This window comes from Xenopus tropicalis, chromosome 4 (genome assembly GCF_000004195.4).
Source record: "Xenopus tropicalis strain Nigerian chromosome 4, UCB_Xtro_10.0, whole genome shotgun sequence".
NCBI lineage: Eukaryota > Metazoa > Chordata > Amphibia > Anura > Pipidae > Xenopus > Xenopus tropicalis.
The window spans coordinates 101,126,501-101,153,592 of record NC_030680.2 but is presented as its reverse complement, the minus strand read 5'-3'; the positions used below and the strand labels follow the sequence as shown (position 1 = coordinate 101,153,592).

Below are 27,092 nucleotides of genomic sequence, written 5' to 3'. Positions count from 1 at the left end.
CCCTAGTTCGTCCCTGCAATGGAAATTTGTCATACACAAGAATAGATATGGTGTATGGCCAATAAAGCAGAGCAAAAGAAGGTTGTATGTGAAGCACATTTACAGTGAGGAACATAAGTATTTGAACACCCTGCAATTTTGCAAGTTCTCCCATTTGCATTCCCACTGTGAGAGACAGCATTTAAATAAAAAATCAGGAAATCACATTGTTTGATTTTTAAAGAATTTATTTGAATTGCACTGCTGCACATAAGTATTTGAACACCTGGCATTAGCAAGAATTCTGGCTCTCAAAGACCTGTTACTCTGCCTTTAAAATGTCTGCCTCTACTCCATTCATTAATCTAAATTAGTAGCACCTATCTGAGCTCTTTAAAGACACCTGTCCACCCCACAGTCAGTCAGACTCCAACTACTACCAAAGAGCTGTCAAAAGACACCAGAGACAAAATTGTGGAGGTGGAAAGGGCTACGGGGCAATTGCCAAGCAGCTTGGTGAAAATAGATCAACTGTTGGAGCAATTGTTAGAAAATGGAAGAGGCTAAAGACGACTTTCAGTCTCCCTAGGACTGGGGCTCCATGCAAGATCTCACCTCGTGGGGTATCACTGATGATAAGAAAGGTGAGGAATCAGCCCAGAACTACAAGGGAGAAACTAGTCAATGACATGAATAGAGCTGGGGCCAGAGTTTCAAAGGTCACTGTTGGTAGAACACTACGCCGTCATGGTTTCAAATCATGCATTGCACAGAAGGTTCTCCTGCTCAAGTCATCACATGTCCAGGCCCGTCTAAAGTTTGCCAATGACCATCTGGATGATCCAGAGAAGGCACGGGAGAAAGTCATGTGGTCAGATGAGACCAAAGTAGAACTTTTTGGTCTAAACTTCACTCCCTGTGTTTGGAGGAAAAATAAGCATGAGTTGCATCCCAAGCACACCATCCCTACTGTGAAGCATGGGGGTGGTAACATCATGCTTTGGAGGTGCTTTTCTGTGAAGGGAACGGGGCGACTGCACTGTATTAAGGAGAGGATGAATGGGGCCATGTATTGTGAGATTTTGAGCAACAACCTCCTTTGTTCAGTCAGAGCATTGAATATGGGTCGTGGCTGGGTCTTCCAACATGACAATGACCCAAAGCACACAGCCAGGATAACCAAGGAATGGCTCCGTAAGAGGCATATCAAGGTTCTGGAGTGGACTAGCCAGTCTGCAGACCTAAATCCAATAGAAAATCTTTGGAGGCAGCTGAAACTCCGTGTTGCTCAGCGACAGCCCCGAAACCTGACAGATCTAGAGGAGATCTGTGTGGAGGAGTGGGCCAAAATCCCTGTTGCAGTGTGTGCAAACCTGGTCAAGAACTACAGGAAACGTTTGACCTCTATAATTGCAACAAAGGCTTCTGTAAAAAATATTAACACTGATTTTCTCAGGGGTTCAAATACTTATGTGCAGCAGTGCAATACAAATACATTCTTTAAAAAACATGTGATTTCCTGAATTATTTTTTTAAATGCTGTCTCTCACAGTGGTAATGCACCTACAATGTGAATGTCAGACCCCCCCATGATTTCTAAGTGGGAGAACTTGCAAAATCGCAGAGTGTTCAAATACTTATGTTCCTCACTGTATAGGCACTCTTGCTAAAAGGTCCTAATGTGCCTGTATAGTGATATGGTGATATATACTGCTGCTTCCTACAGAATAACTTGATAACAGATTTACTTACTCTATCTCTGGCGTGTAAGTCTGCTTCACAGGCAATGAGGTGTTCAGCACATTCATAGTGCCCTGTCCTGACTGCAACATGTAGGGGAGTACTGAGCAACTAAACAAAACAGAAAATAAGCATTTGTGAAGTTTTCAGTAGTAATGTGAATTAATAGGGGAGTGGCTTAGAGGTTCACAGATTTGGATATTTGGATCTAAAAAGTTTCCATTTGCAAACCAAGAACAGTGGTGACCTTGGATTTTACAAATGTAATGAGTGCAGTGTTGCCAGTGCCAGGAGGGTCAAACTGGCATCCACTTCTACACTGTGGGGCTTATTATGTTGGTTTGAAAACCCAACCTACTGTTCTTCCACTTCAGCTTTGCTTTCTTTTTCTTATTCTTAGCCCCCCGTTTTTTAAATGCTTCTCCTCCTACAGTTTTATGGGTACAACACCTAAACTCTCCACTTTGCTGAGTTTGTCACTCGGTAATTGCAGTGGCAGGTTAGAAAAAGTGGGTGGAGCCACAAACCACCCATCAGATATCACTCATTGACTAGGGAAATTTAAATTGCTGCCATTTTAACACTATTAAAACCAAGGTCCCCAAACATTTCACAATGGTTTTTACTATATAACAGTGGTCAAAGGTTAGAAAAACTAGGTGGAGCCAAGAACAGCCAATCAGATTTCATTAAGTGACTTCACATGTTTTTCAAACCAACATAAAGTTTGTTCTTAAACTTCCCTTTCTAGTTTATTAGGCCGTGTAAAACAAAATTCACAGAAGAAATTCAGTAAAAAGCTGTGTAAAATTGATGGTGAATTTATCAAATTGTGTTTTATTTTACCTGTGTAAGCAAGTTCCTATGGAAGTCGCTCTATGGAAAAAACATGTACAGTAAATGTCTGTACTTCATGAAGGGAGATTCAGGAGGTCATTTTCCCATAACAACATTGATTCTTTGGTCACTACTGGTTTGGCTTGTGATAAAATGGGGTGATATACCCTTGGTGAAGTGCAGTTCCTTTGTATCTGAGAATATATTGATTTGGAATTGAGCTGCTATCATTTTTATGCTCTGTTATACAAACTTCCAGATGCTTACCAGATGTTTACCTGGCCTACAGCTTAGGGAATGTATTTGGGGTCACTAGCTGCACTTCCTAATCTTCTACTTCCTACAGGTGCTCTTTAAATAACGGCAGTACCTGATAGGGTTGCCACCTGCCCAGTTTTAAACGCCTTCTGCCCTGTACCTGGCTCTGCACTACAATGATATCTTCCAGCCTGTGCCTGTACTGCAATGGTATCTTATAGCCTGTGCCCAGGTTGAGATATGTACCTGGCTCTGTGCTGCAATGGTATCTTCCAGCCTGTGCCCAAGTTAAAATATGTGCCTAGCTGCTCTGTACTGCAATGGTATCTTATAGCCTGTGCCCAGGTTGAGATATGTACCTGGCTCTGTACTGCAATGGTATCTTATAACCTGTGCCCAGGTTGATATATGTACCTCACTCTGTGCTGCAATGGTATATAACAGCCTGTGCCCAGGCTGAGATATGTGCCTGGGTTTTTACCGCAATGGTATCTTATAGCCTGTGCCCAGGTTGAGATATGTACCTGGCTCTGTGCTGCAATGGTATATAACAGCCTGTGCCCAGGCTGAGATATGTGCCTGGGTTTTTACCGCAATGGTATCTTATAGCCTGTGCCCAGGTTGAGATATGTACCTGGCTCTGTGCTGCAATGGTATATAACAGGCTGTGCCCAGGTTGAGATATGTACAAGCAATATGGCACTTCCATTTCTAATGGACATTTCCATTGTAATCTTTATATAATAAGAATGTAAAATAAATGAAACACTAACTGCTCCAGAATGTAAACCCTACATATGCATCTCTATAAGCAAATGCAGTAACTACTCTCTTGCCTATAGTAAATATTTTGTATCATCTTAACTAAAATTGATTTTTCCTTTCATGTAGCCATCAGCTGAGTTATTTAGGCTCTATGATGGAAAGCTATGATGGAAAGCCAGTAATTCTAACATGCTATTCCATCTAGCATGGGTATATAAGATCAGAGGACAGGGGCATATCTGTGGGCTTCAACATCAGCTCCACCTGCTGCACAAAGGCCGTATTATCGTCTGCACTCCCTGGTCACACTCCTTTACATGGATCACCAACTTGAGATTCCTTGGTAACATTAGGTTTTAAAATCCTGCAATGCAGTGGCTCATCTGGGTGGCACTAAGTAAGGTAAGTATATGGGTAAGTATAATATATGTGAGCGAATGGTGTGTGACTGTGTGAGAGAATGTGAGATACGAAAGGCTAAGGGGGAGATTTACTAATCCACGAACGGATTTCCGTGACTTTTTTGTCGCTGCCGCGAAAAAATCAGGTTGATTTTTCCGCCATTTACTATCGCTCAATACGAAAAAATCACAACGGCGACGAAAAAGCTAAATTTTCGTTTCCAATACGATTTTTTCCCTTTCGGGATTCAGATTCGTGGATTAGTAAATCTGCCCCTAAGGGTGTAACAAGAAGGCGAGCAGATGCTAAGATCGCAACCTGTTTTGCCTTCCTGCACATCACGTCTATAGAACCCATACCTGTTAGTTATGTATATAGTTCTATTGTTTTATAGTTTTTCCAGGCTAAGGGTTTTTTCCCTGTCTGAGGCAAATTGGCAGCTGCTTAAGATGGGTTTTTTTTTTTTTACTTTCGCCTAGAAGTTTAGTTAAATGAGTTAAAGTTAAATGAGCAAAGGGTGGGACTCAGACACGTGCAGTTTAAGCCTCTTTTGTGCTGTCTTTGTTGGTGTCACGTTTGTCGTGTTTTGTGTTACAAGTGAAATGACATATCACTGAAGGGAACCAATGGCAAATTATTCACATTGGTTCTCCCCTGAGGCATTACACCCGGCATGAATGGTGTGTGAATGCCAGTAACAGGGTTCAAGCCTTGACGTGGTGTTACTGTTCACATGTAGAAACATGTGCTAATTCAACCAATGGTGCAACTGTGAGTGAAGTATCATTTTATTGGCACAATTTGTTTGTCTTTGTTCAGGACAAGATTTATTTAGGTTAAAATTGTCTTGGAGATTTGGGATTCAGATTTTAATATCCATTAAGTAACAGCAAGCACTAATGTGATCTCCAAGTTTGGATATTTGGCTCTGAATTTTTAGGTTGTATAATAACGTAGAAAAAATGATGCCCTTAGGTTATGCTTTTGATGTAATATTGCTGCATAGCTGTTGGGCAGATGCATATGCTATGGGCTTAACATGCTTCTCTAGAAATCTACAGTACACACTCAGTTATACACACAGCGAGGGAGGTGGCTGCAATCACCCCTATCTCCATCCCTAGACAGCTGTCTGAAATAAATGAAAAAACAAAAATGTAAAACCATCCTAATGTAAAGTACTTCTTAGCTAAGAATGATGGGAGCTGTCGGTTCAAAGTAAAGAATCATAAAATTTGGAATATACAGAGGCTTTAATTATAATGACTTTTATTACTATGATTAACTACAATTTCGATATTCAGAAAGCTCCAAATTAAGAGAAGACCATTTCCCATAGACTCCATTTAAAGCTATTCATTGTATTTGCTTTTTTTGCATAAATCCATGTTGGTGCAAAACAGTTATCTAAAAAAAAACCCAGGTCCAAAGTGTTCTGTATCGCGTAAAAGGCTAAGGACCTGAATTTCTATGTGAATGTTGTTCATATCATGGTGTATGGTGATGTGATGCCAAAAAAAGACCACAGTTATATAGTAAAAACCACTGTGCAAAGTTTGGGGACACTGGTTTAAACAGTGTCTAAATGGCAGAATGTTCTCCACGGCGTCTCCAGACTCTGTCACGTCTGTCACATGTGCTCAGTGTGAACCTGCTTTCATCTGTGAAGAGCACAGGGCGCCAGTGGCGAATTTGCAAATCTTGGTGTTCTCTGCACGGTGCTGAGCTGTAAGCACAACCCCCACCTGTGGACGTCGGGCCCTCATACCACCCTCATGGGGTCTGTTTCTGACCGTTTGAGCAGACACATGCACATTTGTGGCCCGCTGGAGGTCATTTTGCAGGGCTCTGGCAGTGCTCCTCCTGTTCCTCCTTGCAAAAAGGCAGAGGTAGCGGTCCTGCTGCTGGGTTGTTGCCCTCCTACAGCCTCCTCCATGTCTCCTGATGTACTGGCCTGTCTCCTGGTAGCACCTCCATGCTCTGGACACTACGCTGACAGACACAGCAAACCTTCTTGCCACAGCTCTCATTGATGTGCCATCCTGGATGAGCTGCACTACCTGAGCCATTTGTGTGGGTTGTAGAGTCCGTCTCATGCTACCACTAGAGTGAAAGCACTGCCAGCATTCAAAAGTGACCAAAACATCAGCCAGAAAGCATAGGAACTGAGAAGTGGTCTGTGGTCACCACCTGCAGAACCAATCCGTGGTAAGGCGTTTTCTAGCGTATTTCCACATTGTGTGGTTTGCTTCGAGTCTTTTCAAGTTATTTCTATGGATGATGATATCGTGCGTTTTTCAGCCGCCAAGAGGATTAGAAAATACGCAGCGTAAAAACGCAACGTGTGGCATCAGCCTAAGTGGACAGTTTGATTTCACAGAAGTGTGATTGACTTGGAGTTACATTGTGTTGTTTAAGTGTTCCCTTTATTTTTTTGAGCAGTGTACATATTTCCACAATGTAAAGAGCTATGGTAAACAATAGTTCCATATAAATAATACCATTGTTACTCAAATGGTGAAATTGCTGTACATCTGTAGTAAATGTATGTATCCCTGTTCTCTCTCACAAAAACCCGCCCCGATAATGGGAACCTGAACGCACACCTCCCTCCTAATGCTGAGTCGACTTCACCAGGTACTTCCGACCCTGCACATGGACTTCATGGGAATGAGCATTAATGGGCGGGAACCTGCTGTTAGTTTGTGATTGGGCAGCTATAGCCAAGCTGTACCCACACCATGGCGGAAAACTGGTTAGCCTCTCTCAAGTATCTATGGAACAGCAATCCTATTCGCTATAAATGCATTCTATAGTCCGAATAAACTGCCCCACCGCTAGCTCCCAGCCTCCTCCCCTCGGGCGGACTATGTTACGGGTGATAGGGGGAGGGAGACTGTGGAGCTTTGACTCCTCCCACAGGCGCTGAGTTTGCAGGCACCTGTCAGGTAAAGGTTTAGTTGGTGTTGTACGAGGATGGGAGTGAGCGGGTTGTGTATCTGTGGTGCGACGCTTGTCCTGTTGGCCACGGTGGTCCCTTCCCATGCCGGGCTGTACACTCCGGATGAGCCGGTGGTGCATCTCGATAGAAAGGCCCACACGTACTTGTTGGGATCCCGCAGTTTTTGGGTGGCAGAATTTTATGCGTCTTGGTGTGGCCACTGTCAGCGTTTCAAACCATCATGGAGTGGTCTGGCCGAGGATATCAAGGGTGAGCCTGGGCATTGGCTTTGATTTGCGTGGGGAGTCCACACTGCGAGGCAAAAGCTGGGAGGGTTGGAATCATTATTATTGTATCGTTCTTTTAGAACAAGATGTTGCGATTTGTAGTTTCCTGGCAGATCCCTGGAGTTGTGTTAAAATACTGTTTAATTTGCAACAGAAATATGCATTGTTTCAGAATGCTCTATGCCCAGTTCTCTAAAGCCTGGCTGGGTTAGTTGGGATTTATAGCAACAATAAGAGAGAAAAGCTGTCTGTGCCACATAATGACATTAAGGGTATGTACAGGCTGCTTTGCCCTGTGTATTTAAATGCACAAAGACATTAATACCTATCAGTGTCCGCAGAAAATTCATTGGGGGCAGGTGTCAAGTTTCTCTACCTGTGGGGGCATGATAAATGCAGGGGGCATGTCTCCGTTGAAATACAGGGAAAGACTGCTGTCTGTACATGTCCTACAGTGACAAGCAACTATGTATACTGACATCTGGCTAGTTCCAGGCAACCGCTGGAATGATTTATGTACATCAGCAATTTACATTGTCCATAGAGAGAAAATAACAAATAATTATATTTTTCTAAATATATGTATACATGTGCTGTGGTTCAGAGTTTTTAGCAGAGAAATGTAACTCTACTGGTGTACTGGGATGTTATTGCATGATGACGATTGCTCTCAGCATTTTGTACAGTAATTAAGTGTTTTTGTGACAAATACTCCTTTTTAGGAGCGCACACGTGGAATGGAACAAGTTACTCATTTTTATTGTTTATTCAGCAGAGCAGTTACTGAAGGATGGTTTGTATATATAGATAAATAGGTGTATGCTGTAGACTGTATACAGGTATGGGATCCTTTATTCAAAACCCTGTTATCCAGAAAGCTCAGAACTATGGGAATGCCATCTTCCATAGACTTCATTTTAAGCAAACAAAGTTTTAAAAACTCATTTCCTTTTTCTCTGTAATAATAAACCAGTAGCCTGTGCTTAACCCCAACTAAGTTGCACAAATCAATCCTGGTGGCAAAACAACCTTATGGGGTTTATTTAATGTTTACATTATTTGTGGGATACTTATGTCTCCCAAGTATGATGATCCAAATTACAGAAATATTTTTATCTGGAAAAACCCAGGTCCCAAGCATTCTGGATAATAGATCCTATACCTGTACTTTCAATTGTGTGAAATGTCATACTAAATTTTAACTTATTTATGATACAGACTTTTCTCTGATTCCAATCAGTGAATCTGAGGTCTGTTTTGATTAATTTGAATCAAAAGTATATGCCATTATGTTCTTTAAGCTTCTATTAGTCCGACCAGAGTTATAGCACTTCACCTTGTATGTGGCAACTGACTAAAGCAGGACATACCTGTTTATAACATCTTTTTTTAGCATAGTTGCATGAACAAATTTTGCCTGATTTACTAATAACCAGAACAGAATAAGATTTTGTGCAGTTTGTATATAAGGCAAAATAACCTGTCAATAAATGAAGGCCATCTCATATTAAGTAGACCAAAAGTGCCCAAAAGGTGGATTGGGATTATTCAGATGGGAGTTTGTAGATCTGAGTAGAACATTGTCTACATCCATACTAGTTATTTCTTAAGCTGGCCATACATGTACCAATAAAATCATATAAAACCTAGTTTTGTGCGATTTTCGGACCGTGTCGGCTCTGAATCATTGTCACAGTAATTTTCATACCATGGCGATCAGTCGTTTAGTCGACAGGCTAGATTAGAAAATTTTAATCGGCTAAACAAAAAAATCTGCGAATGTATTGTGTATCGTGCAATATCCTTGGAGGACCTACAATGGAAGTAACTTTCGTACAGTTGGTGTCTGCCTATTATTTCATGTTCAGTACATCCTCCAATTTGTGTTTTAAGAGCTTTATCCTACAATTTCAGTCTGAATGTTAGTTTCAAATTGTTGCTTTTGTGTACGGGCGATATCCGAATGTTCGTCGGAAGAAGACTAAAATCTGAATGTGTATGCCACCTTTAGGGCTAAACCACAGAGAAGATTCAGATTGACTTCAATACTAGGGTATTTTGGGATGTATTGTCACCCATGCTGGGACAGATTTATTATTGATCAGACTGATTTCCAGCAGTTTGATCAATTTTGCTATTTATCAGAACTTTTCTTCAAACCTGTGTTTTGTGTAGTGGAATGCTATTCAGCTCTATGGAGTGATAGTAGTGCTGAGCTCTGCTCAACATTACCCACAGGAATCCTTTCTCCCCAGTGTATAATTGTTTAAATACTTTCTCTCAGCATGTAAAAATAAATTATTAAATCCTAACGTGTCAGTAATGGTTTACCAACTGGCAAGTATGCTATATAATGTGTATATTTATGTCCCATTATTGTTTTCTGGCCATTGTATGAATATGTACTTTAGATATGCAGTGCTAAGTAAACAGGGAGTGCCTATAATTTTATCATAAATACTTACTTTGATACTTTTAAGGCACCTACCTCTGTAAAATTGGATGATAAACAGTGCTGTTATTGGCAGCAGGGTCCCCTGTATGATTTAGAATGCGGCTACAGCAAGGTGCCCATGTCATGTGCACTGTCATGTAGTGGTATATATTCCATGGGTGCCTCAGAGCCAAAATACACAAATATATGCATTCACCTCTGTACCCAGTGCTTGTTTTTAACTCTGGCACTAACTCACTCTCTCAATATGTGCCAGCATGGCTGGCAGTGACAGTATTTTTTTCCTCCAACTAGAGCGTGAGCTGTGTCAGCCTGCAGGTCTGGTGGAAGAAATAATTACACCAAATTATAAGAAATACTCTGCAGGTGAACTTCCTCTTTAAAGGGGAACTAAAGTCACAGAATAACCGTGCACTTATTACTGTGTGCCTGAGCATGGGGCAGGTGTAAATTTCTCAATTGTAGCATCTCTATGCAGCTTAAGTTTTTGCTTCTATACTTCCTTTGGCATAAGTGCCCATGGGCACATTGGGGATTTTTTTAAACATTTTTTAAAATCTATTTATTTGTTTAGGAAGGTACAGTAGAACCATGATTTTACGTACCCAGATTTAACGTTTTCCTGGAATTGATGCCTTTTTTTGTGGCCCCATACAGGGAAGTGGCATCTTTTTTCCATCCGGATTTAACGTTTTCCTGGAATTTACGCGGTTTTGACGCCGTACCCTGGGAAATGTCAAATTGGAGTTCTGCTGTATTTATATAGCACACACATTTCCACAGCACTCTACAGAGATTAAACATCATTCACATCAGTCCCTGCCCCTGTGGAGTTTACAATCTAAGGTCCTTATCACATTTCACACACAGTAGGACTGATTTTATCAGGAGCCAAGTATTCTGCCTGTATGTTTTTGCAGTGTGGGAGGAAACTGGAGTACCTGGAGGAAACCTAAGCAGGCATAGGGAGAACTTACATATCCTTTGATAAAGTGCCCTGGCTTGAATCAAATGCAGGACCTCAGTGCTGCAAGGCACTGTGCTGCCCATAATATATATGCATCTGGGGTCTGCCAAACATTGCATGGGCCCTTTATATAAATTCAACCCTGAAAGTGTGCACAAAAGGTGATCTTTTTTTTACAAGCAATTAGAGGGAACTTTTTCTTCCTCTTTTGATATAATACTTAGGCATTAGGGCAGTGGCAGACGGGGAGATTAGTCACCCTGCGACAAATTTTCCGGCAAGAATGTAAGTCGTTGGTGGGATGGCATACACGTCGCTACGATTTGCCGAAGTCAAGCCAACGTCGGGTGACTTCGGCAACTCGTAGCAACGTGTATGCCATCCCACCGGCGATTTACATTCTTGCCAGTGGGGTGACATTGAGGGGGGATTAGTCGCCCACGGCAACGAAGATTTGTCGCAAGGCGACAGTGCTGGCCACAACTACCAAGTGTTTTTGTCACAGTGAAGGTTGCTGGCAAACAAGCAAAAATCCAAACGTTATATGCCACAGAGTTGGTGGCACTGCTATGCACTGATGCTCATTAACTAATCTAAAATCTAGAAACAGAGGGAACAGAGAGGTGTCTGCAGTGCAACCCCAAGCTTGTGCTCTACAAAAAGTCATTTTTCCATCCGTATATTAGGTATCAACTTGAAAGTTACAAAGACAAATGCTGTTTCCAGGAACTTTAGGGGATATTTATGCATTCCTGTTTCCTTTATGTCATTTGAATATCAAATATGTGCTTTGGGTGCAGAGGCTGGGCCTAATTTTGCTTTCTTTTTTTTGTGTTTGTAAAGGGTGGGACGTGTGGTTACACAGATAAATTTTTCTTGGTTAACAGCGTCCGACCCCTAAGGCTGATGGCAATTTTTGCTTACCATTATTAGGCTGTAATCAAACTTAGAAGGGCAGTTTATTTATTAAAACACTTTTCTGACAAAGAGCTTTTCAAACAGATACATGTATCAGCTTGTTTAAAATGTGTTTAACTGCTTCAGACACATGAATTTGACTGGGGTGTTAGCGCAATGAGCAGTAGAGCTGAACACTAACCCCCAATTAACTCTTTAATCCCTGATACAAAGTTCTGGGTTTAAAAATTGTAAAACAATTGCATACATAATTAATCTGACAGTTTTTAAAAAATAGTTTCATGCAGTTGTTGATGAAACATTAAACTAAGAAGGGAAAGGAAAGTGTAAACAGAGTTGTTTTTGACAGCTTTTATGGCAAATCCTTTTGTATCAGCTGGAACCATCTACATCATAGAGGAACCAAAGATTCTAGGTTTGGAGGTGAGATACGGGACCCGCATTCACTGCATGAAATACAAGACTGCTCAGGCACAGGCTGAGTGTACATTTTTACAGGCAGGGCTAGATAGCTAGCAATTTTGCAAATGTGTCTCATACTTGCCTCCTAACACCTATGTATAAATCCTGCAATATTCTTTGTCTTTTTAGACTCCTTTGGGTTTAGTTAGTTTGGGAATTATATATGTATGTGTACCAAGGCAGTGGAAGCATGTGTTTAAACATCCATCTATATTTGTTCATATTGCTGTAGACCATGATTGCTGGGGTGCTGAGGTATTCAGCCTTTTTTCTTAGATGAACAGTAAGGTTAATAGTACATGGGGTTTTTTGTCCATAGGTCAGTGTTGGACAAAAGGCTTTTCTAAAAGTGTGTGCCATTTAAATAATCCTAAATAGAAAAACTGCCATTTTAAGTCAAATGGGCCACCCTCTGGTATCATATAAGGCACCATGCTCACACACACCAATGACACATACATGTTAGTCTGCATTAGTCAATGAATGGACCGAGCTCTGTCTTTTACTCACACACTTCTTCCTGATACAGTTAGAGCTGCATTATTATGATAAAAGATGTAAAAGTGCAATATTTACAGATATGTATATGCCAATATGGTTTTTTATTATAATATACATTATCTGTTGGTTAATTAGTCATTGTGAAGGTATAGTTTTCCTCTAATCATTGAGGTTTTGGAATTAAGTCAGCATAACATTAGGGGTATCTGTGTCTACAAGGATGTTTGCAGAATATTCTACTTTGGCCAAAGTAATTGCATTTGGACCAGCCCTGATTAAAAATATTGTAACAAATTGAAATGGCCTTTTAGGGTTGTTACCTTTTGATTTTTGGCAGTCCGGATGAAGAAGAGGAGCAGGTGACATTTGGGGATAGAGCAGGTGATGTCAGGGTCAGGGGTATGACAACGCCATTCTGTGATTCAGTTCTGAAATGCAGGCAGTTTTGAACCAGACAGCCCATGTAAAAACTGGACTGTCCATTCAAAAACAGGGGTGACAACTCTAGGGCCAGTATCATTTTTGCTCTTCCTTCTGTCTGTGTTTGTTGGAAATTTTAGCATGTTATCATTTGTTCTAGTTTAAATTACCATTTCTGCTGACATTTTCAGACTTTTATAAACCCTGCAGTGTTTACAATCTTCCTTTTCTGTTGGGGCATGGCTTTGCAGGCAGACCGTACTTTGCAGTCAATGTGGGTTTGGTCATGGATTGCTCCTGATGTTTTTTGTTTTCCTATTTAAATAATGAGTGCATTGTCTTTTGTAAAAGAAATAACAATCCAACCACTCTGGTTTCTATATGCAAGAATACAATTTAGATTGTACATACATAAAATACAAGCCATTTGATAGTGGTAGTATAAAATTATAATATTCACAGAGCAAACATCAGTAGAATACACCTAGGGCAGTTAAAAGTGTTAGTGAGCTCTAAATTCGATTTAGAGCTCTTACACACTAGCATTTCTTTCTGAATACCTGTGCACTGGATCTTTTGTGCCATAGGAGAACAGAGAAAGAAACATGTGAAAGATCCAGCACAGGGAGACACAGAAAGAAATGTATCCTTGCCTTTCCTGTTTTTTGTAATAAATTCTTTTTGAAGGCTGGTCAACTCCAGAATGTGGGTTAGACCGAACGCTGGCACAAGGGGGCTTCTAGTAGTTGGTCAGCGCCAAAGCATTGGTTAGACCAAGTGCTGGAGATTTCTTGGTGTTCCCTGTCTTTTCTATTAGTTTGTGCTCACTGTGAAGTTGGTGGAATGCCTGCTTTGCTATTCCATAGGGGCAAACAGGTGTAACAGATACAGTAATGGTCTGTACATAACATAATACCGTCTGCCTTGTGCTAAATGCTTGCTGCTATGCCTTATTCAGCTTTATTGGGTGCACAGTGACCTAAGATTGGTGCAGACATAATAATGGAGGTGCTAATCAAGGCTGTACCAGATTTTGCTCTTTCCACCATGGGGAGAGGGATAAAGAGCCCTACTATTATTTAATTAGTCAGCTTCTATGGTGTTCTAGTTAAAATAAATTGAGAAGATGAAAGTTAGATATTCTTCATTTTAGAATGTACTCTCCTAAAGAACAATTTTTCCCACCAAATAATTTATGTCCATGTTGACTGAATAGTGAAAAGTTCATTGTGTGTTACCTCCCAGAGTGAAATATGCCAGCACATATATTCTCCGTAGGAGAACTCTGCAGGAGTCATGGATGCTTGCCACTTCCCCTCCAGTGCTGCCTGTTCCCTTTTTATGTACTTAGACTATGGAATTCTCTGTCATAGCACTAGCTTCCCAAGGTTACTTCTGTGTTCAGTGCCTCATTACGAAATCTGTTTTGTTGTTGGCCACATAGGTGCTGTACGTTAGGATATCCAACCTGAATTCACAAGCTTTTTCTCAGTAACATCTGTGAGGCTAAAGGGAGAACTTCACCTTGACGTATAAAGTATGCTATCCAAACTTTACTAATATTACTTTTACTAATATTAACAGAAATCCGATTTCTGTCTTGGGCATTCACTAAGGTAAAAAAAAAGATGGCCTGCAGATGGGCAGCATGGTTGGCTCAGTGGTGACTATTGCTGTGTTGCAGCAATGGGGGTTTAAATCTGACCTAGCCACTGTCTGCAAGAAGTTTGTATATTCTTGCTGTACTTGGATAGGTTTCTGTATCTCAGTAGCACAGCAGCACAGTCTAACTTATAACATGTAGTCAGCCAGTTCTCATGTAGTATGTTCGAGTGCAGGATTGAATTAAAATTGTGTCATACAGTGAAGTCTTTGGAGCTTACAGTTGCACAGATAGAGGATAGTACTCCCAGCATCCTATGTGCTGAGAAATTTAGTATAGCATAGTTAATAGAGAGGTAGTAGATTGCTTATCTCTGCTCTAAAATATCCATTTTGAAGTTCAGCCATAAGCACAATATCCAGTTTATTCTAAACAGGTGTTTTAGGATCTGTTCCTGGTGATTCCCAGAGCCAGGTTCTAAGCAGATTTAAATGCTTTGTTAATTTGTTTGGGCAAGAGGTGCCTGGAATTGTAATAAGCAATTATTTTTTCATATTTCTGGCTTGTCAGGTTTACAGCCCTCCAGCAGTGAGCTTAAAACAACCCTTTGCACTCTGTCTTTTTCCGTGCTCTTACACAACACTTGGAACTTGGCGTTCTTTTGGTTTTGCTTGTTTGGTTATTGGCAATCAGGGGGTTAATCACCTTGCAAAGAAAGCATTACACTATTTTTACCATCTGCAGTATTGATAATTCCAGATATCAAGCATGATTCATGTTAACACTGGAAGAAAGATACTACTGTGAAACTCTGGGCAAGTCTTTAATGCTATGTAGTCATAACAAATATTTTACTTACCCAAAGGCACCGACTTCCCAGCATATGTGAGTTCCAAAAGTTACTAATTTAGTAGCTTGTTAGAGTGACAAAAGTAAACATCCAGTTCTGATGGCTCCTGCATTACCCTGCTCAATAAAACATCATTACCTTAAGGGTGAAAACACACAGAACTACTTAGTAGCACTACTTGTCACAGCTACTAAACACAACAAAATACCCTGCAATAGACAATGCTAAGAATTGCCTCTGCTGAAACACACATAAAGACAATTGTCAGTAAATGCTAAACATTTCTGTAGCTATGGCAAGTAGCTTCTACTAGTAGCTTTGTGTGTCTTAGGTTAGTCGCCCATCTACCACCCTTAGGGCCGTGGTAGATGGGCGACTATCCTCCCTGATATGCCATCCCACCGGCTTGAATGTGGGATGGCATACGCGATTTCCCGATTATTGCGGAAGTTGCCTTGAGAGGAAACTTCATTGCGGTGCCGCATATGCCATCCCACCGGCGATTTACATTCAAGCCGGTGGGATGGCATATCGGGGAGATTAGAGCCACTAATCTTCCCATCTACCAAGGCCCTTAGGGCTGTGACAGATGGTGGGATGGCATACGTGGCACCGAAATCGCTGAAGTTTCCTCTTAACGCAACTTCAGCGATTTCAGCAAATCGCCATGCAACGTATGCCATCCCACTGGCGATTTACATCCTAGCTGGTGGGATGGCATATCGGGGCGATTGGTCGTCCATGACAAGGGAGATTTGTCGCTCCGTCTGTCACAACCCTTAAGGACAAGAAAGGCAGATTCACTGGCTCAGGGGTGCCAGTATGTTAGACCCCCCCCCCCCCCCCCCCCAATTAATCTGATTGCTTAATTTTCACCAGGCCAATGCTAAAAAAATGAATCACCCCTGGGGAAAAAAGCACTGCCAATTTAACTTTACCTTTTCCAGGTGTGACATCACTGTATAATAAATGTTGTAACAGCACCACCTGTTGGTCAGTTCCTGTAACTGTAAGACAGTCAGATATTCCTTCAGAAGGAAAAATGCAATGTGTTCTGATGTTGTTTTGCTCAGGAAAGGGATCAGAAGTCTCAGATGCCTGTTTCTATATCCCTTCTATGCAGAGCAACATCATAAAACTCACTTTCTCTTCTGAGAGTTTATCTCTCCGACTGTACAGTTATAGAACTGACCAGCAGATTGCGCCATTGCTACAAAATTATATTGACAGGTAATAAAAACTTATAATAGCTCTGAAACTGCAAAAAGTAAATAATGTTAATTGCTTAAAAAGTATTTTGAGAAACATTGCATTCAGTTTTTTGAGATTTACCTATCCTTTATGGTTCACCTAATTTTCAGTCCCAGTGCAGATCACTACCCACACAGTTCAACTGTAGTTATTACTAAGAAAGTTGCATTATTCTAACCATAAATAGCATGTGTATCATTGCTAGTAGTTATGGGACAGTTTAGCTCATTTAAGCATCAAGCATCAAACAAAGAGTACTTGCATTAAATGAGGCAAGATGTAGTAGGAATGGCAGATGAAGGTAGGCACAGACACTGCCAGGGTGTGTTAAAACAACTGTTACCTTTTGTTTTTGATGTGTGCAGATCTATTTTTTTTGTTACTGTTTATAAGCTACAAATAAAACCATTGTATGAGGGAGGTGCATGTTTTTAAATGAAAATGTAATCGGTTGTAATAAGGTGTAACAATATAATTTGCTGATCTATTTCTCAATTGTAATAACATCCCAGAGACATCAAATCACCATCCTATCCAATCTCTAGTCACTTTAGTCAAAATGATCATGTAGTAGGAGTGCAGTGGTGATTGAAACAGGCCACAGCCTATAGTGTTAACTGTGCCCTGGGCCAAGTAAAACAAAAAAACCTTTTCAGTCACCCTTGCAAAAGCAAGCCTGAGCCCAGCTCCATGCATGCACACTTTTGCATACATCTGTATAAGAGGTGGAATTGATCCATTTGTCCAGTGCAAGGCTCAAGCGTCAGCATGACGTTTATACCTACAGGAAAAATCTTTCACTTGTATTGTATACAGCAGGCATGAGAGGCTTGAATGATCATTTTACATTCACACAATGGAAAAAGGGAAAGTGAGAAAACGGCTATATTCATGTGTTTAGGCTGTCATTAAGACAATATGCCAGATCTTGTTGGCAAGTTGTGAGCAGACTGACGTATTAAATCTTATTGTTTATCAAGGAATTTCTGATTTATAACCAAAGCATTTACTGCCATTGTAAGCTTTGCTGCCCTATGTGTGTGAGAAATGACACTTTGCGCCATAAGTCTGCCAGTCTTTGAGCAGGGGGTGCCCAACCACTAAGTGTTTCACTATTGCAGAGCAAAAAAGCCCTTATTATAATGCTAGAATGGCAGTTTTTGTCAATGTGCTTTTGCAATATTTGCTTTTGCATGTGAATGTTGTTGTTAGCTTAGCATCTCTGCAGTATCCCAGAGCAGTGTGTGCTGTTCCCGAGGCACCAGTAACAGGGTCACCAAGAATGCAGAAATCAAGAGCTGGTGGGGCACCTTTAGTCATGAATTGTCACTGTGATAGGGCTTCTGTGTCTTTTGACTTGTACAGTAATCCTGCGTATAAGATACATCATTTCTAGCTTGGTCCTTTGTTGTGCTATTTACACTTCAAATATACCCTGTTTATAGGCCAAGGAAGGTCTTTGGAACAATTACGGGCAGATTTACTAAAGCTCTAACTTTTCTCATTTTACAAATTTGAATAAGCTCATTTCTGTTAATGTCTGACTTTTGCTAAAAAGTACATGCAGGACAAAGTCGCAGAAAAAGTTGCAAAACTGTGACTTTTTGGAATTGTCACAACGAAACCTCTACTTTTTAGAATAAAAATCCAAAATCCTCTAAAGTTTAGTGGTAAAGAAGGATCCTTCAGAAAAGGGAAAAAAATTGACCATTAGTTGACCATTAGTACAGCTGTCCAATGCATGCCACCCTCAGTCCTTTGCATGCAGCAGTGCGCTAAAAAAAACCCATTGACTTCTCTTTGCAAATAACCCATAATTTTGTGGGGTCTGAGAAAGACAGTAGCATGTGCCTTGAAATCAGCAGCAGGAACGGTCAGAGCGAGAGAGAGACGGCAACGTGCAGTGTAAAAGGGACCGATAGTGTTGGCGCATGTGCAGAGATGGCACATTACCCATAACCTATTGCGTCATTAAGGAGAACATGGTGGCACAGTTTAGAGATACAGACCACATACTGTAAGCCGTGAACTTAAGTCAGCCAGGCTCTTTTTGCAGAATATAACTTAGAGATTAGGTTCAGTTCAATATCAACCATTCCATATTCAATATGTTCCCTCTTATTTATACTTTCAACTATGGACACATGCACCAAATAATTATCTCACTGCCTACCTAATTATCTACTGCCTAGAGCTGTCATATTGCTTTAGCTGAGGCTTTTTCCTTAGTGACAAAAAATATATGGGGTTGCCTTACAGTGGCCTAAAGCTTGCCATATACGCACTGATATTATCATCCGAAACCCTGTTTTGTACGATATTCAGTGCGTGTATGGGGGATCGTTTAGACGACCAATATTGCAAAGTCTTCAGATATCCATCATTTTGTTGATCGGGAGGGTTAAAAGATTTGGATCGGGCACCGTTGAAGGCACTTGAGCAAAATCTGCATTTAGGGCTGAATCGGCAGGTGGAGGTAGAATACCTATTGTTTCTACCTCCATATCTGACGATGCAGCCCTGAACGTCAATTGGGAAATGATCTTTCCTGCGACCAATGGTCACCTTGCCTTAATATGGATAAGCGCTATCGTAGCTCACACTCATTTCAGTAACTACCAAAATAAAGGAGAATCTGACATAAAGCCCGATATGTAATGCAATGCACAAAGGTTTAATAACACATTACACCAGTAACATGTCTGCTTTTAAACAGGTGACCAGTAAAAGCTGCAAAAATCCAAAAAGTAGGAAAAAAGCTTCAGCAGATTTACTGCAAACCATTTATAGTGGGTAGTGGTAACACACAATAAGGGCTCTGGCACAGAGCCCTAAATGGTTTGCAGTAAATCTGCTGAAGCTTTTTTCCTACTTTTTGGATTTTTGCAGTTGTATTTGGTTGCAGCACAGAGCAACAACTAGGAGTTAAAGCTTTTTTCGTAAGTACTTTATACAAAGTTCACCAATAATTTTTTAAAAATTTTTTATTTTTGACCAGTAAAAGCTACCTGCTGGTTGCTTGTTATGTGACTGGAGCTGTAGCATATTACATTTTGTTGCATAACCCGCTTAAAACTGCACTGGGATATCATGATATATCTGTTTGACCTGTTAGCATATCCATTTGTGTGCTGAGGCTGGCCTCCATTTAGCTAGCCTCTTCATTGGTGGCATTGTTTCTGGAGCCTGCCCCCTTTTGACTGATATTTTTATTCATAAAACTGCATCATATGAGAGTAACTAAAATAGTTTTCTATGTGTATTTATTTGCTAGACTGGAGACCAGTGGTGTATTTGGGTGTGATAGACTGTGCCGAGTCGTCCAACTTCGAAACATGTAATGAATTTGGAGTCGAAGGATATCCTACTATTAAGGTATTAAGGTTTGCAAGTCTGCATGAATTCCTTTTTACATTGAACTCCAGTTTACAATGGCTAAATTATATGGATTCACTGGATCATCCGGCAAGTAAGCTGATTCATGCATAAAGCCACTTTACCATTTGATCATAAGTTGCCATCAGACTAATAAACTTTAAAGGTGACATTAAAATTTTTACAGCTTTAGGGAATAAATAGATCTTGTAATTTTTACAATTTCCAATTTGGTGAAATTAAAAAATTGAGCATTTTCAGTACATCTGCCTTGAAGGGTAGCGATGCACCGTTCCGTCTCTGTCCAAGCCAGGGGATCGCCAACACCAGCAGAGAGGAGAAAGCGTATGTATTAATCTCTACTATGCATGTCCCTTTCATTTGCATTTCCCTAATCTGATTGGCTGATGTTATTCCCCCTGGCTTGCAACAGAAAAGACCTTAGGATCTATGCATCTCTGATATTCCAGGTAGATATTGTATACTGAAAAGCTTATTTAAAAAAACAAAAAAAAAAACAAATTGCAAATATTGTTAAAATTACAAGATCTGTTTATTCACCAAAACTGTTAAAAAGGTGAACTTTCCTTTTAAAGCTGTTTTATGGGCCAAATATTCTGTTGCCCCATAATATGGGGAGGCCAATATGAGGGGGAAAAAAACACCTTTTTTCACGATTTGGGCACTAGCTTATATAAGCAAAAAAAAGTGAGTATTTATATTGCGTTTTTTTCATGGAAAAAACTCACAAGCGAGAATCACATTGTTCCATTCATTTTCAGTATTCTTGGAAATCTTGAATGTTTTAATAAACTGGAAAAACAAATAAGAATTTTTCTAAATATAATCAATTAAAAATTCTGTACCTTAGATATATAACCAAGTTACTCGTCAATACCCCCCTCTCAGCATCTATCTCTCTTTATTCAGATTTTGATTGACAGTCTAATACAGCTTTGGTGGCTCCCTTTACAAGATACATTACAGCTAACCAGAAATCCTGTCTCTCTAAATGTAGGATTTATGTCAGTTATTTTGTTTTTGCCAGAATCAGTTAGCTCTTATATATCTGCTTTTAAAGGAAGCATCCCTAAAAGATATATATATATATTTTTTCTAAATTCTTTTTATTAAACATAATCAGTATTTGCAGTTTACATAGTTTCAGTCATAAACTAAAAGATATATTTGACCTACCTGCATGGAGAGAATGAAGACAGATGTTGAGGAGGTTAGTGAGGAATAACTTTGTTACTTTAGAAACTGGTCAACATTTTTAATTGATTATATAAACTTGTGATAATTTTTAAAAGGGTATGCAGGTCGTGAAACTTTTTTGAGATATATATAAATATATATAAATATATATATATATATAATGTTTGTCCCTGAGGAAGAGCACAGATTGTGCTCGAAACGTTGGAATTTTTTCAATAAAACCACTTTTTCTTTTGTATAAAGTCCCTATGTGTGCGGCACTCTTTCTATTATATATATATATATATATATATAAAATACTGCAGAAGGAGCCAGCACTCACAGGACTTTAGATCAATCAATTGATTGATCTAAAGTCCTGTGAGTGCTGGCTCCTTCTGCAGTATTTTGTATTCTTTTGTTTGCATTAGCACCCGGGCATTCGACTCGATGTAAGTGGAGTGCTACCTTTTGTTGGATTATATATATATATATATAAATTGATCAACCTATGAAGGTCTGGATTTGGAGTCACACTCAAAATTAAAGTGGAACAAAAACACTACAGGCTGATCCAGCTTTGATGTAATGTCCTTAAAACAAGTCAAAATGAGGCTCAGTAGTGTGTGTGGCCCCCACGTGCCTGTAGGACTTCCCTGCAACACCTGGGCATGCTCCTGATGAGGTGGCAGATGGTCTCCTTAGGGATCTCCTCCCAGACGTGAACTTAAGCATCCACCAACTCCTGGACAGTCTGTGGTGCAACGTGGCTTTGGTGGATGGAGCGAGACATGATGTCCCAGATGTGCTCAATTGGATTCAGGTCTGGGGAACGGGCGGGCCAGTCCATAGCATCAATGCCTTCATCTTGCAGGAACTGCTGACACACTCCAGCCACATGAGGTCTAGCATTGTCTTGCATTAGGAGGAACCCAGGGCCAACCGCATCAGCATATGGTCTCACAAGGGGTCTGGTGTTCTCTGGCAAATGCCAAACATCCTGCACGGTGTTGGGCTGTAAGCTCAACCCCCACCTGTGGAAGCTGGGCCCTCATACCACCCTCATGGAGTCTCATGCTACCACTAGAGTGAAAGCACTGCCAGCATTCAAAAGTGACCAAAACATCAGCCAGAAAGCATAGGAACTGAGAAGTGGTCTGTGGTCACCATCTGCAGAACCAATCCTTTATTGGGGATGTCTTGCTAATTGCCTATAATTTCCGCCTGTTGTCTATTCCATTTGCACAACAGCATGTGAAATTGATTGTCAATCAGTGTTACTACCTAAGTGGACAGTTTGATTTCACAGAAGTGTGATTGACTTGGAGTTACATTGTGTTGTTTAAGTGTTATTTAGTATTATTTTAAAATTATGTCAAAAATGAAAATGTTTCATTTTTTTAAAAAATCTGCAAGAAATTAGGGCATCTGATTAAAAAAAATAAGTACAGGTATGGGATCCCTTACGCAGAAACCCCTTATCCAGAAAGTTCCGAATTACGGAAAGACCATTGCCCATAGACTCCATTGTAAGCAAATAGTTCTAATTTTTATAAAAGATTTCTTTTTTCTCTGTAATAATAAAACAATACCTTGTACTTGATCCCAACTAAGATATAATTAATTCTTATTGGAGGCAAAACAAGCCTATTGGGCTTATTCAATATTTTAATGATGATTAGCTTATTTAAGTTATGGAGATCCAATTACGGAAAACACCAGGTCCCGAGCATTCTGGATCACAGGTCCCATACCTGTACCAAATTCACTATAGTGTGCACTCAGCATTCTGTGTGGTAAAAGACTCCCACTGAACATTCAGACTTATGCTTACATCAAGAGTTCTGCCTTCCTGCATTCTCTTATGTTTGGAAAATTGGTTCCTGCATTAGATTGAAGTTGTTAAAGCTTAAACATAGAAATAAAAACATTTTCTTTCCCCATATGAAACGTTATGCACTAGGTTGATGTCTTTGGGTCTCATACAAAAAGGCAGAATATAGAGTTTGTAAAGTAATTTGGGGAACTATATAATTTTTATAAGATAGAATTGATGTTTTTTTTATGGCAATTTGTCTCTTTTGTCTTTCCTGAAGCATAGAAATCAGAGCTGTGCATACAGCTGCCTTGAAGTTTGTTTTTACCTGGACATGTTTTATGGGACATGTGGTTTAATAAACAGCATAATAAAAACTAAAACATACCAAACCTACTTTTTATGTCACAGAAGGCAGAAACTGGGGCAGTGCAAAGAGTTTAGGGGCTAAGAGAGAAGGGACACTTTTGTTATGCTAAGTGCAGCCTGCATCCACCACTCGCCTAAAGTAAAATGTACGTTTACCAACGTTGGTTTTTAGGTCAACCCAGTTATCATTAAAACTCTTTCCTTACTAGTCCCACACAACTCCTGAATTTAGCTCTCAATGTAACATATGTTTTTTTTTCCTTTAGTCCTTCAAATCCTTTACAAAAGAAGTTTCTCAAGGTGTTTCAGAGGACGGTATGTAAGAAGCAATCTCTTTTGTGGCAATGCTATTCTTAGATTATTTTAGAGGTTTTTAATACATTTTTGAAATGCAACATAAGCAGGGTAGTTTGTGAATTGCTTTCTGAACTGAAGGTGGACTGTGAACATCCACGACTTTATAGATACATAAAATGCCTGGTAAGTCATAGCTCTAGTGCTGATGTTCGTGAACTGTTGCTAAATATATAACCAGCACACAAAAGTCAACAAGTTGTAATTATTTATTAAATAAAATAAGAGAAAATGGATTGCAAAAAAGAGCTCTCTAATTCCAAGTCAAATTTACTTTACTGTGGTCCATTATTTGATATCCCCCAGTCCAGGTTAATAGGTCGCTCTTACAAGGTAGTTTGTTTCTGTGGTGTTAGGAGTGTTAGCCTCCCTTTCAAAACACACATTCCCAGTAGCTTTCCTACAGTGTAACAGAACCTCCCCGTTCAAGATAATAACATTGCGCACAATGCCATGAGGATTCTTGCAAAACATATCTGTTTATATAGTCATATCAAATTCCTGGCACCGGCGTTAATGAGTTAATTCAATAGGCAATCTCTCAGTACACAGCCCATATGCTACTTCCATCACCAAATCACTTCTTGGGCCTGTTGAATAAAGCCCTAATAGCTGGCAACCTCTTATTTGGAAAAGGGCCTGATTGTGCTTACAGTATTACTCACAGGAGTAAACTTTGCGCTTGGCATACTTCACTTTGGAGTGTTGATCAACAGTAGTGTGAGTTGTTTAGTGCTCCTTTGTTCACATGTCCTTTCAAGGGGGTCACAGATTAAGCATACAGATTCTTATGCATTTCATGCAGCTCTCTGCCTTCATCTTAGGGCAAGGGCACACATGGCGGATTGGCAGCTTTTCCCTGCCTGTGCTTTGTACACAGGGTGAGGAAAGCAGATACGTGAGAGAGGTGACACCACCTGTCTAAATGAATCACCTCTGTGAAGAATAGGTTCATAGCAGTCTTTATAAATGCAGCATTAGTATACATTATGTAAACAGTGTTTATTATGGTATTTACCATTTTACCAGAGAAGCTAAAGCCCAAATAAAAATGCCTTCATATTTCTGCCTGTCTGCTATGCCATATTTGTCATCCAGGCATTGCTAGGTCTGATCTGCCTCTTCTCAGGTATGTCATATGCATTTCACCTGTACTGAAAAAAAGTGCATTAGACTTCCATAGCTGGTCAGTTTACAGCAATACTACAGTACTGCAGGCTGGCAGTTTTAATCATATATCTGTATCTATGTTATACATCTATTTTTGTTGTTTTTCATAAGGAAGATCACAATGATGTGATTGAAATGTTGAAATTTCTTTTGTTTTTTTTTTATTAAAATCAGTTACTCCAACTAAGATATATATATCATATTAATATTGCATTCTTGTTCTCGCACATGAATTTTTTAACTCTGCTACACTACTCATATACTGTATTCAGCGGTCCATTCTGTCCAGGCGTTAAGGGAAAACATTATTACAAGACTGGAGGAACAAAAGGATTCCAGACCCTCTTCATGGCCCCCCTTGGAGCCAATCAGGTAAATTACAACATAAAAACAACATTAAAAGACTAGATACACAAATCATATATATTTTGATTTACAAAGAAGTATCATTATTTGCTATTTTTAATAATAATTTAGGAAATATGAATGCATATTCCAAGGGTATTATAAAGAAATTTTTGTATTATAAAGAAATTTCAGGTTGAAATTTTTACAAAATGAAGCTGAAAGTACTGTGCATGTATACAGGGTAGGTGTTCTGTGTAGGTGGGAAACTTACTCCCTGATGCACAGGTGGTCACAAAAAAATGGGTTATACACCTCCTGCATGAAACATATGGGGGCCTATTCATTAAAGTACGATTGAGTCCGAATGCTTAATTCTAAGTTTTAGAACTGTGCTTATTTTTGAGATTTTTTTTGTTTATTTCTGCTTCTTTTTCGTACGTTGCGACAATTTGTGCGACTAAATCGTATTTGTCGCAACGAGTATGAGAGTTTCGGATTCATTCAAGCTTCGGTGAATGATTTTCCTTGGGCCAGGTTGGAGCTGCAGAGTGCCATTGAGTCCTATGGGAGGCTTCCAAAATCATGCACAGAAGGATCAAAGTCAGAAAGTTTTTTGCGCCGTTTATGATTGTTCAGATATGAAAATATCGGAACTTTCGTATCGTACCACAATATTTTCGTATGACCACAATGCGAAATTTTCGCGCTTTTAACGCACATCAGAAATTTTTGGATTTAATCTAAATTTTTCCAATTGTACTTTAAATATCTGAAATTTAAACTTTGATAAATGGGCCCCTTAGTGTGTGACACCTGCTTACCACGTATTCTGATGCCAATGTGTTTGGATCTTTTGTCCGGTTTGATGATGATATGACAGTTCAATGACATGAAATCCATCTTTTCTCCTGTACTGAGGATATACAATGGTTGTTCCTGTTTGTATAGTATTTGGATTTGAATCTGTGCTCTTATATAGGATAAGGTTTTCATATTATCCAAGGATTTTGTAGGGCAGAATGTCGGCCCTCACTAAATAAGTTATGCACTTTAAGGTACAGGTATGGGACCCATTATCCAGAATGCTCAGGAATTGGGGTTTTCCAGATAAGGGGTCTTCTCGTAATTCGGATCTCCTACCTTAAGTCTATTAAAAAAATCATTTAAACATTAAATAAACCCAATAGGATTGTTTTGGCTCCAGTAAAGATTAATTATATCTTAGTTGGGATCAAGTACAAGGTACTGTTTTATTAAAGAGAATAAAGAAATCATTTTCAAAAATGTTCATTATTTAATTAAAATGGAGTCTATGGGAGATGGGCTTTCTGGGTAATGGGTTTCCGGATAAGGGGTCCGATACCTGTACAAGGTCTAGTAAAGCCATAGCAGCCATTCAGCAGTGACCATTTGCTGGTCAGATGCTTAGAAGGAAACATCGGTTTGGCTGTTACAAGTTACTAGACCTGAGAAATGTTTGCACCATTTACTATGTAATGCCTTTAGTTTCACTTTGCTTTTAATAACTGAACAGAATGCAATTATTTTAGATTTACTGTATAATCCAATTAAAGGTTTTGAACATACAAATATGTGTTTTCTTTTTCTAAACAAGATAATTTTCTGTCAGTATTGCCTACCTATTTACTGACACATCTGTGCCACTGTGTAGTTATGCAGTTAAACATTGCAGCACTGATCTTATCTCTTTTAGTACATTTGAAGTTGAAAATTTCTTCAAAACTAAACAAGAGAATTATCTGGCACTGATATTCGAGGAACCCTCAATGTACATAGGACGAGAGGTATGTAGCCAGAATTGCTGCC

General features: G+C 39.7%; 1 protein-coding gene across 1 annotated transcript in view; it reads left to right on the top strand.

The window, feature by feature from the left end:
- Positions 1 to 6,935: 6,935 nt before the first annotated feature.
- Positions 6,936 to 27,092, top strand: part of qsox1 (quiescin sulfhydryl oxidase 1) — a 40,366-nt gene continuing 20,209 nt past the window's right edge. Inside the window, exons 1-5 of the mRNA XM_002936958.5 lie at positions 6,936 to 7,192; positions 19,911 to 20,011; positions 23,660 to 23,708; positions 25,190 to 25,289; positions 26,980 to 27,070. Coding sequence (XP_002937004.1) covers positions 6,958 to 7,192; positions 19,911 to 20,011; positions 23,660 to 23,708; positions 25,190 to 25,289; positions 26,980 to 27,070 — 576 coding nt within the window. The 5' untranslated portion in view covers positions 6,936 to 6,957. The remainder of the gene's footprint in view (positions 7,193 to 19,910; positions 20,012 to 23,659; positions 23,709 to 25,189; positions 25,290 to 26,979; positions 27,071 to 27,092) is intronic.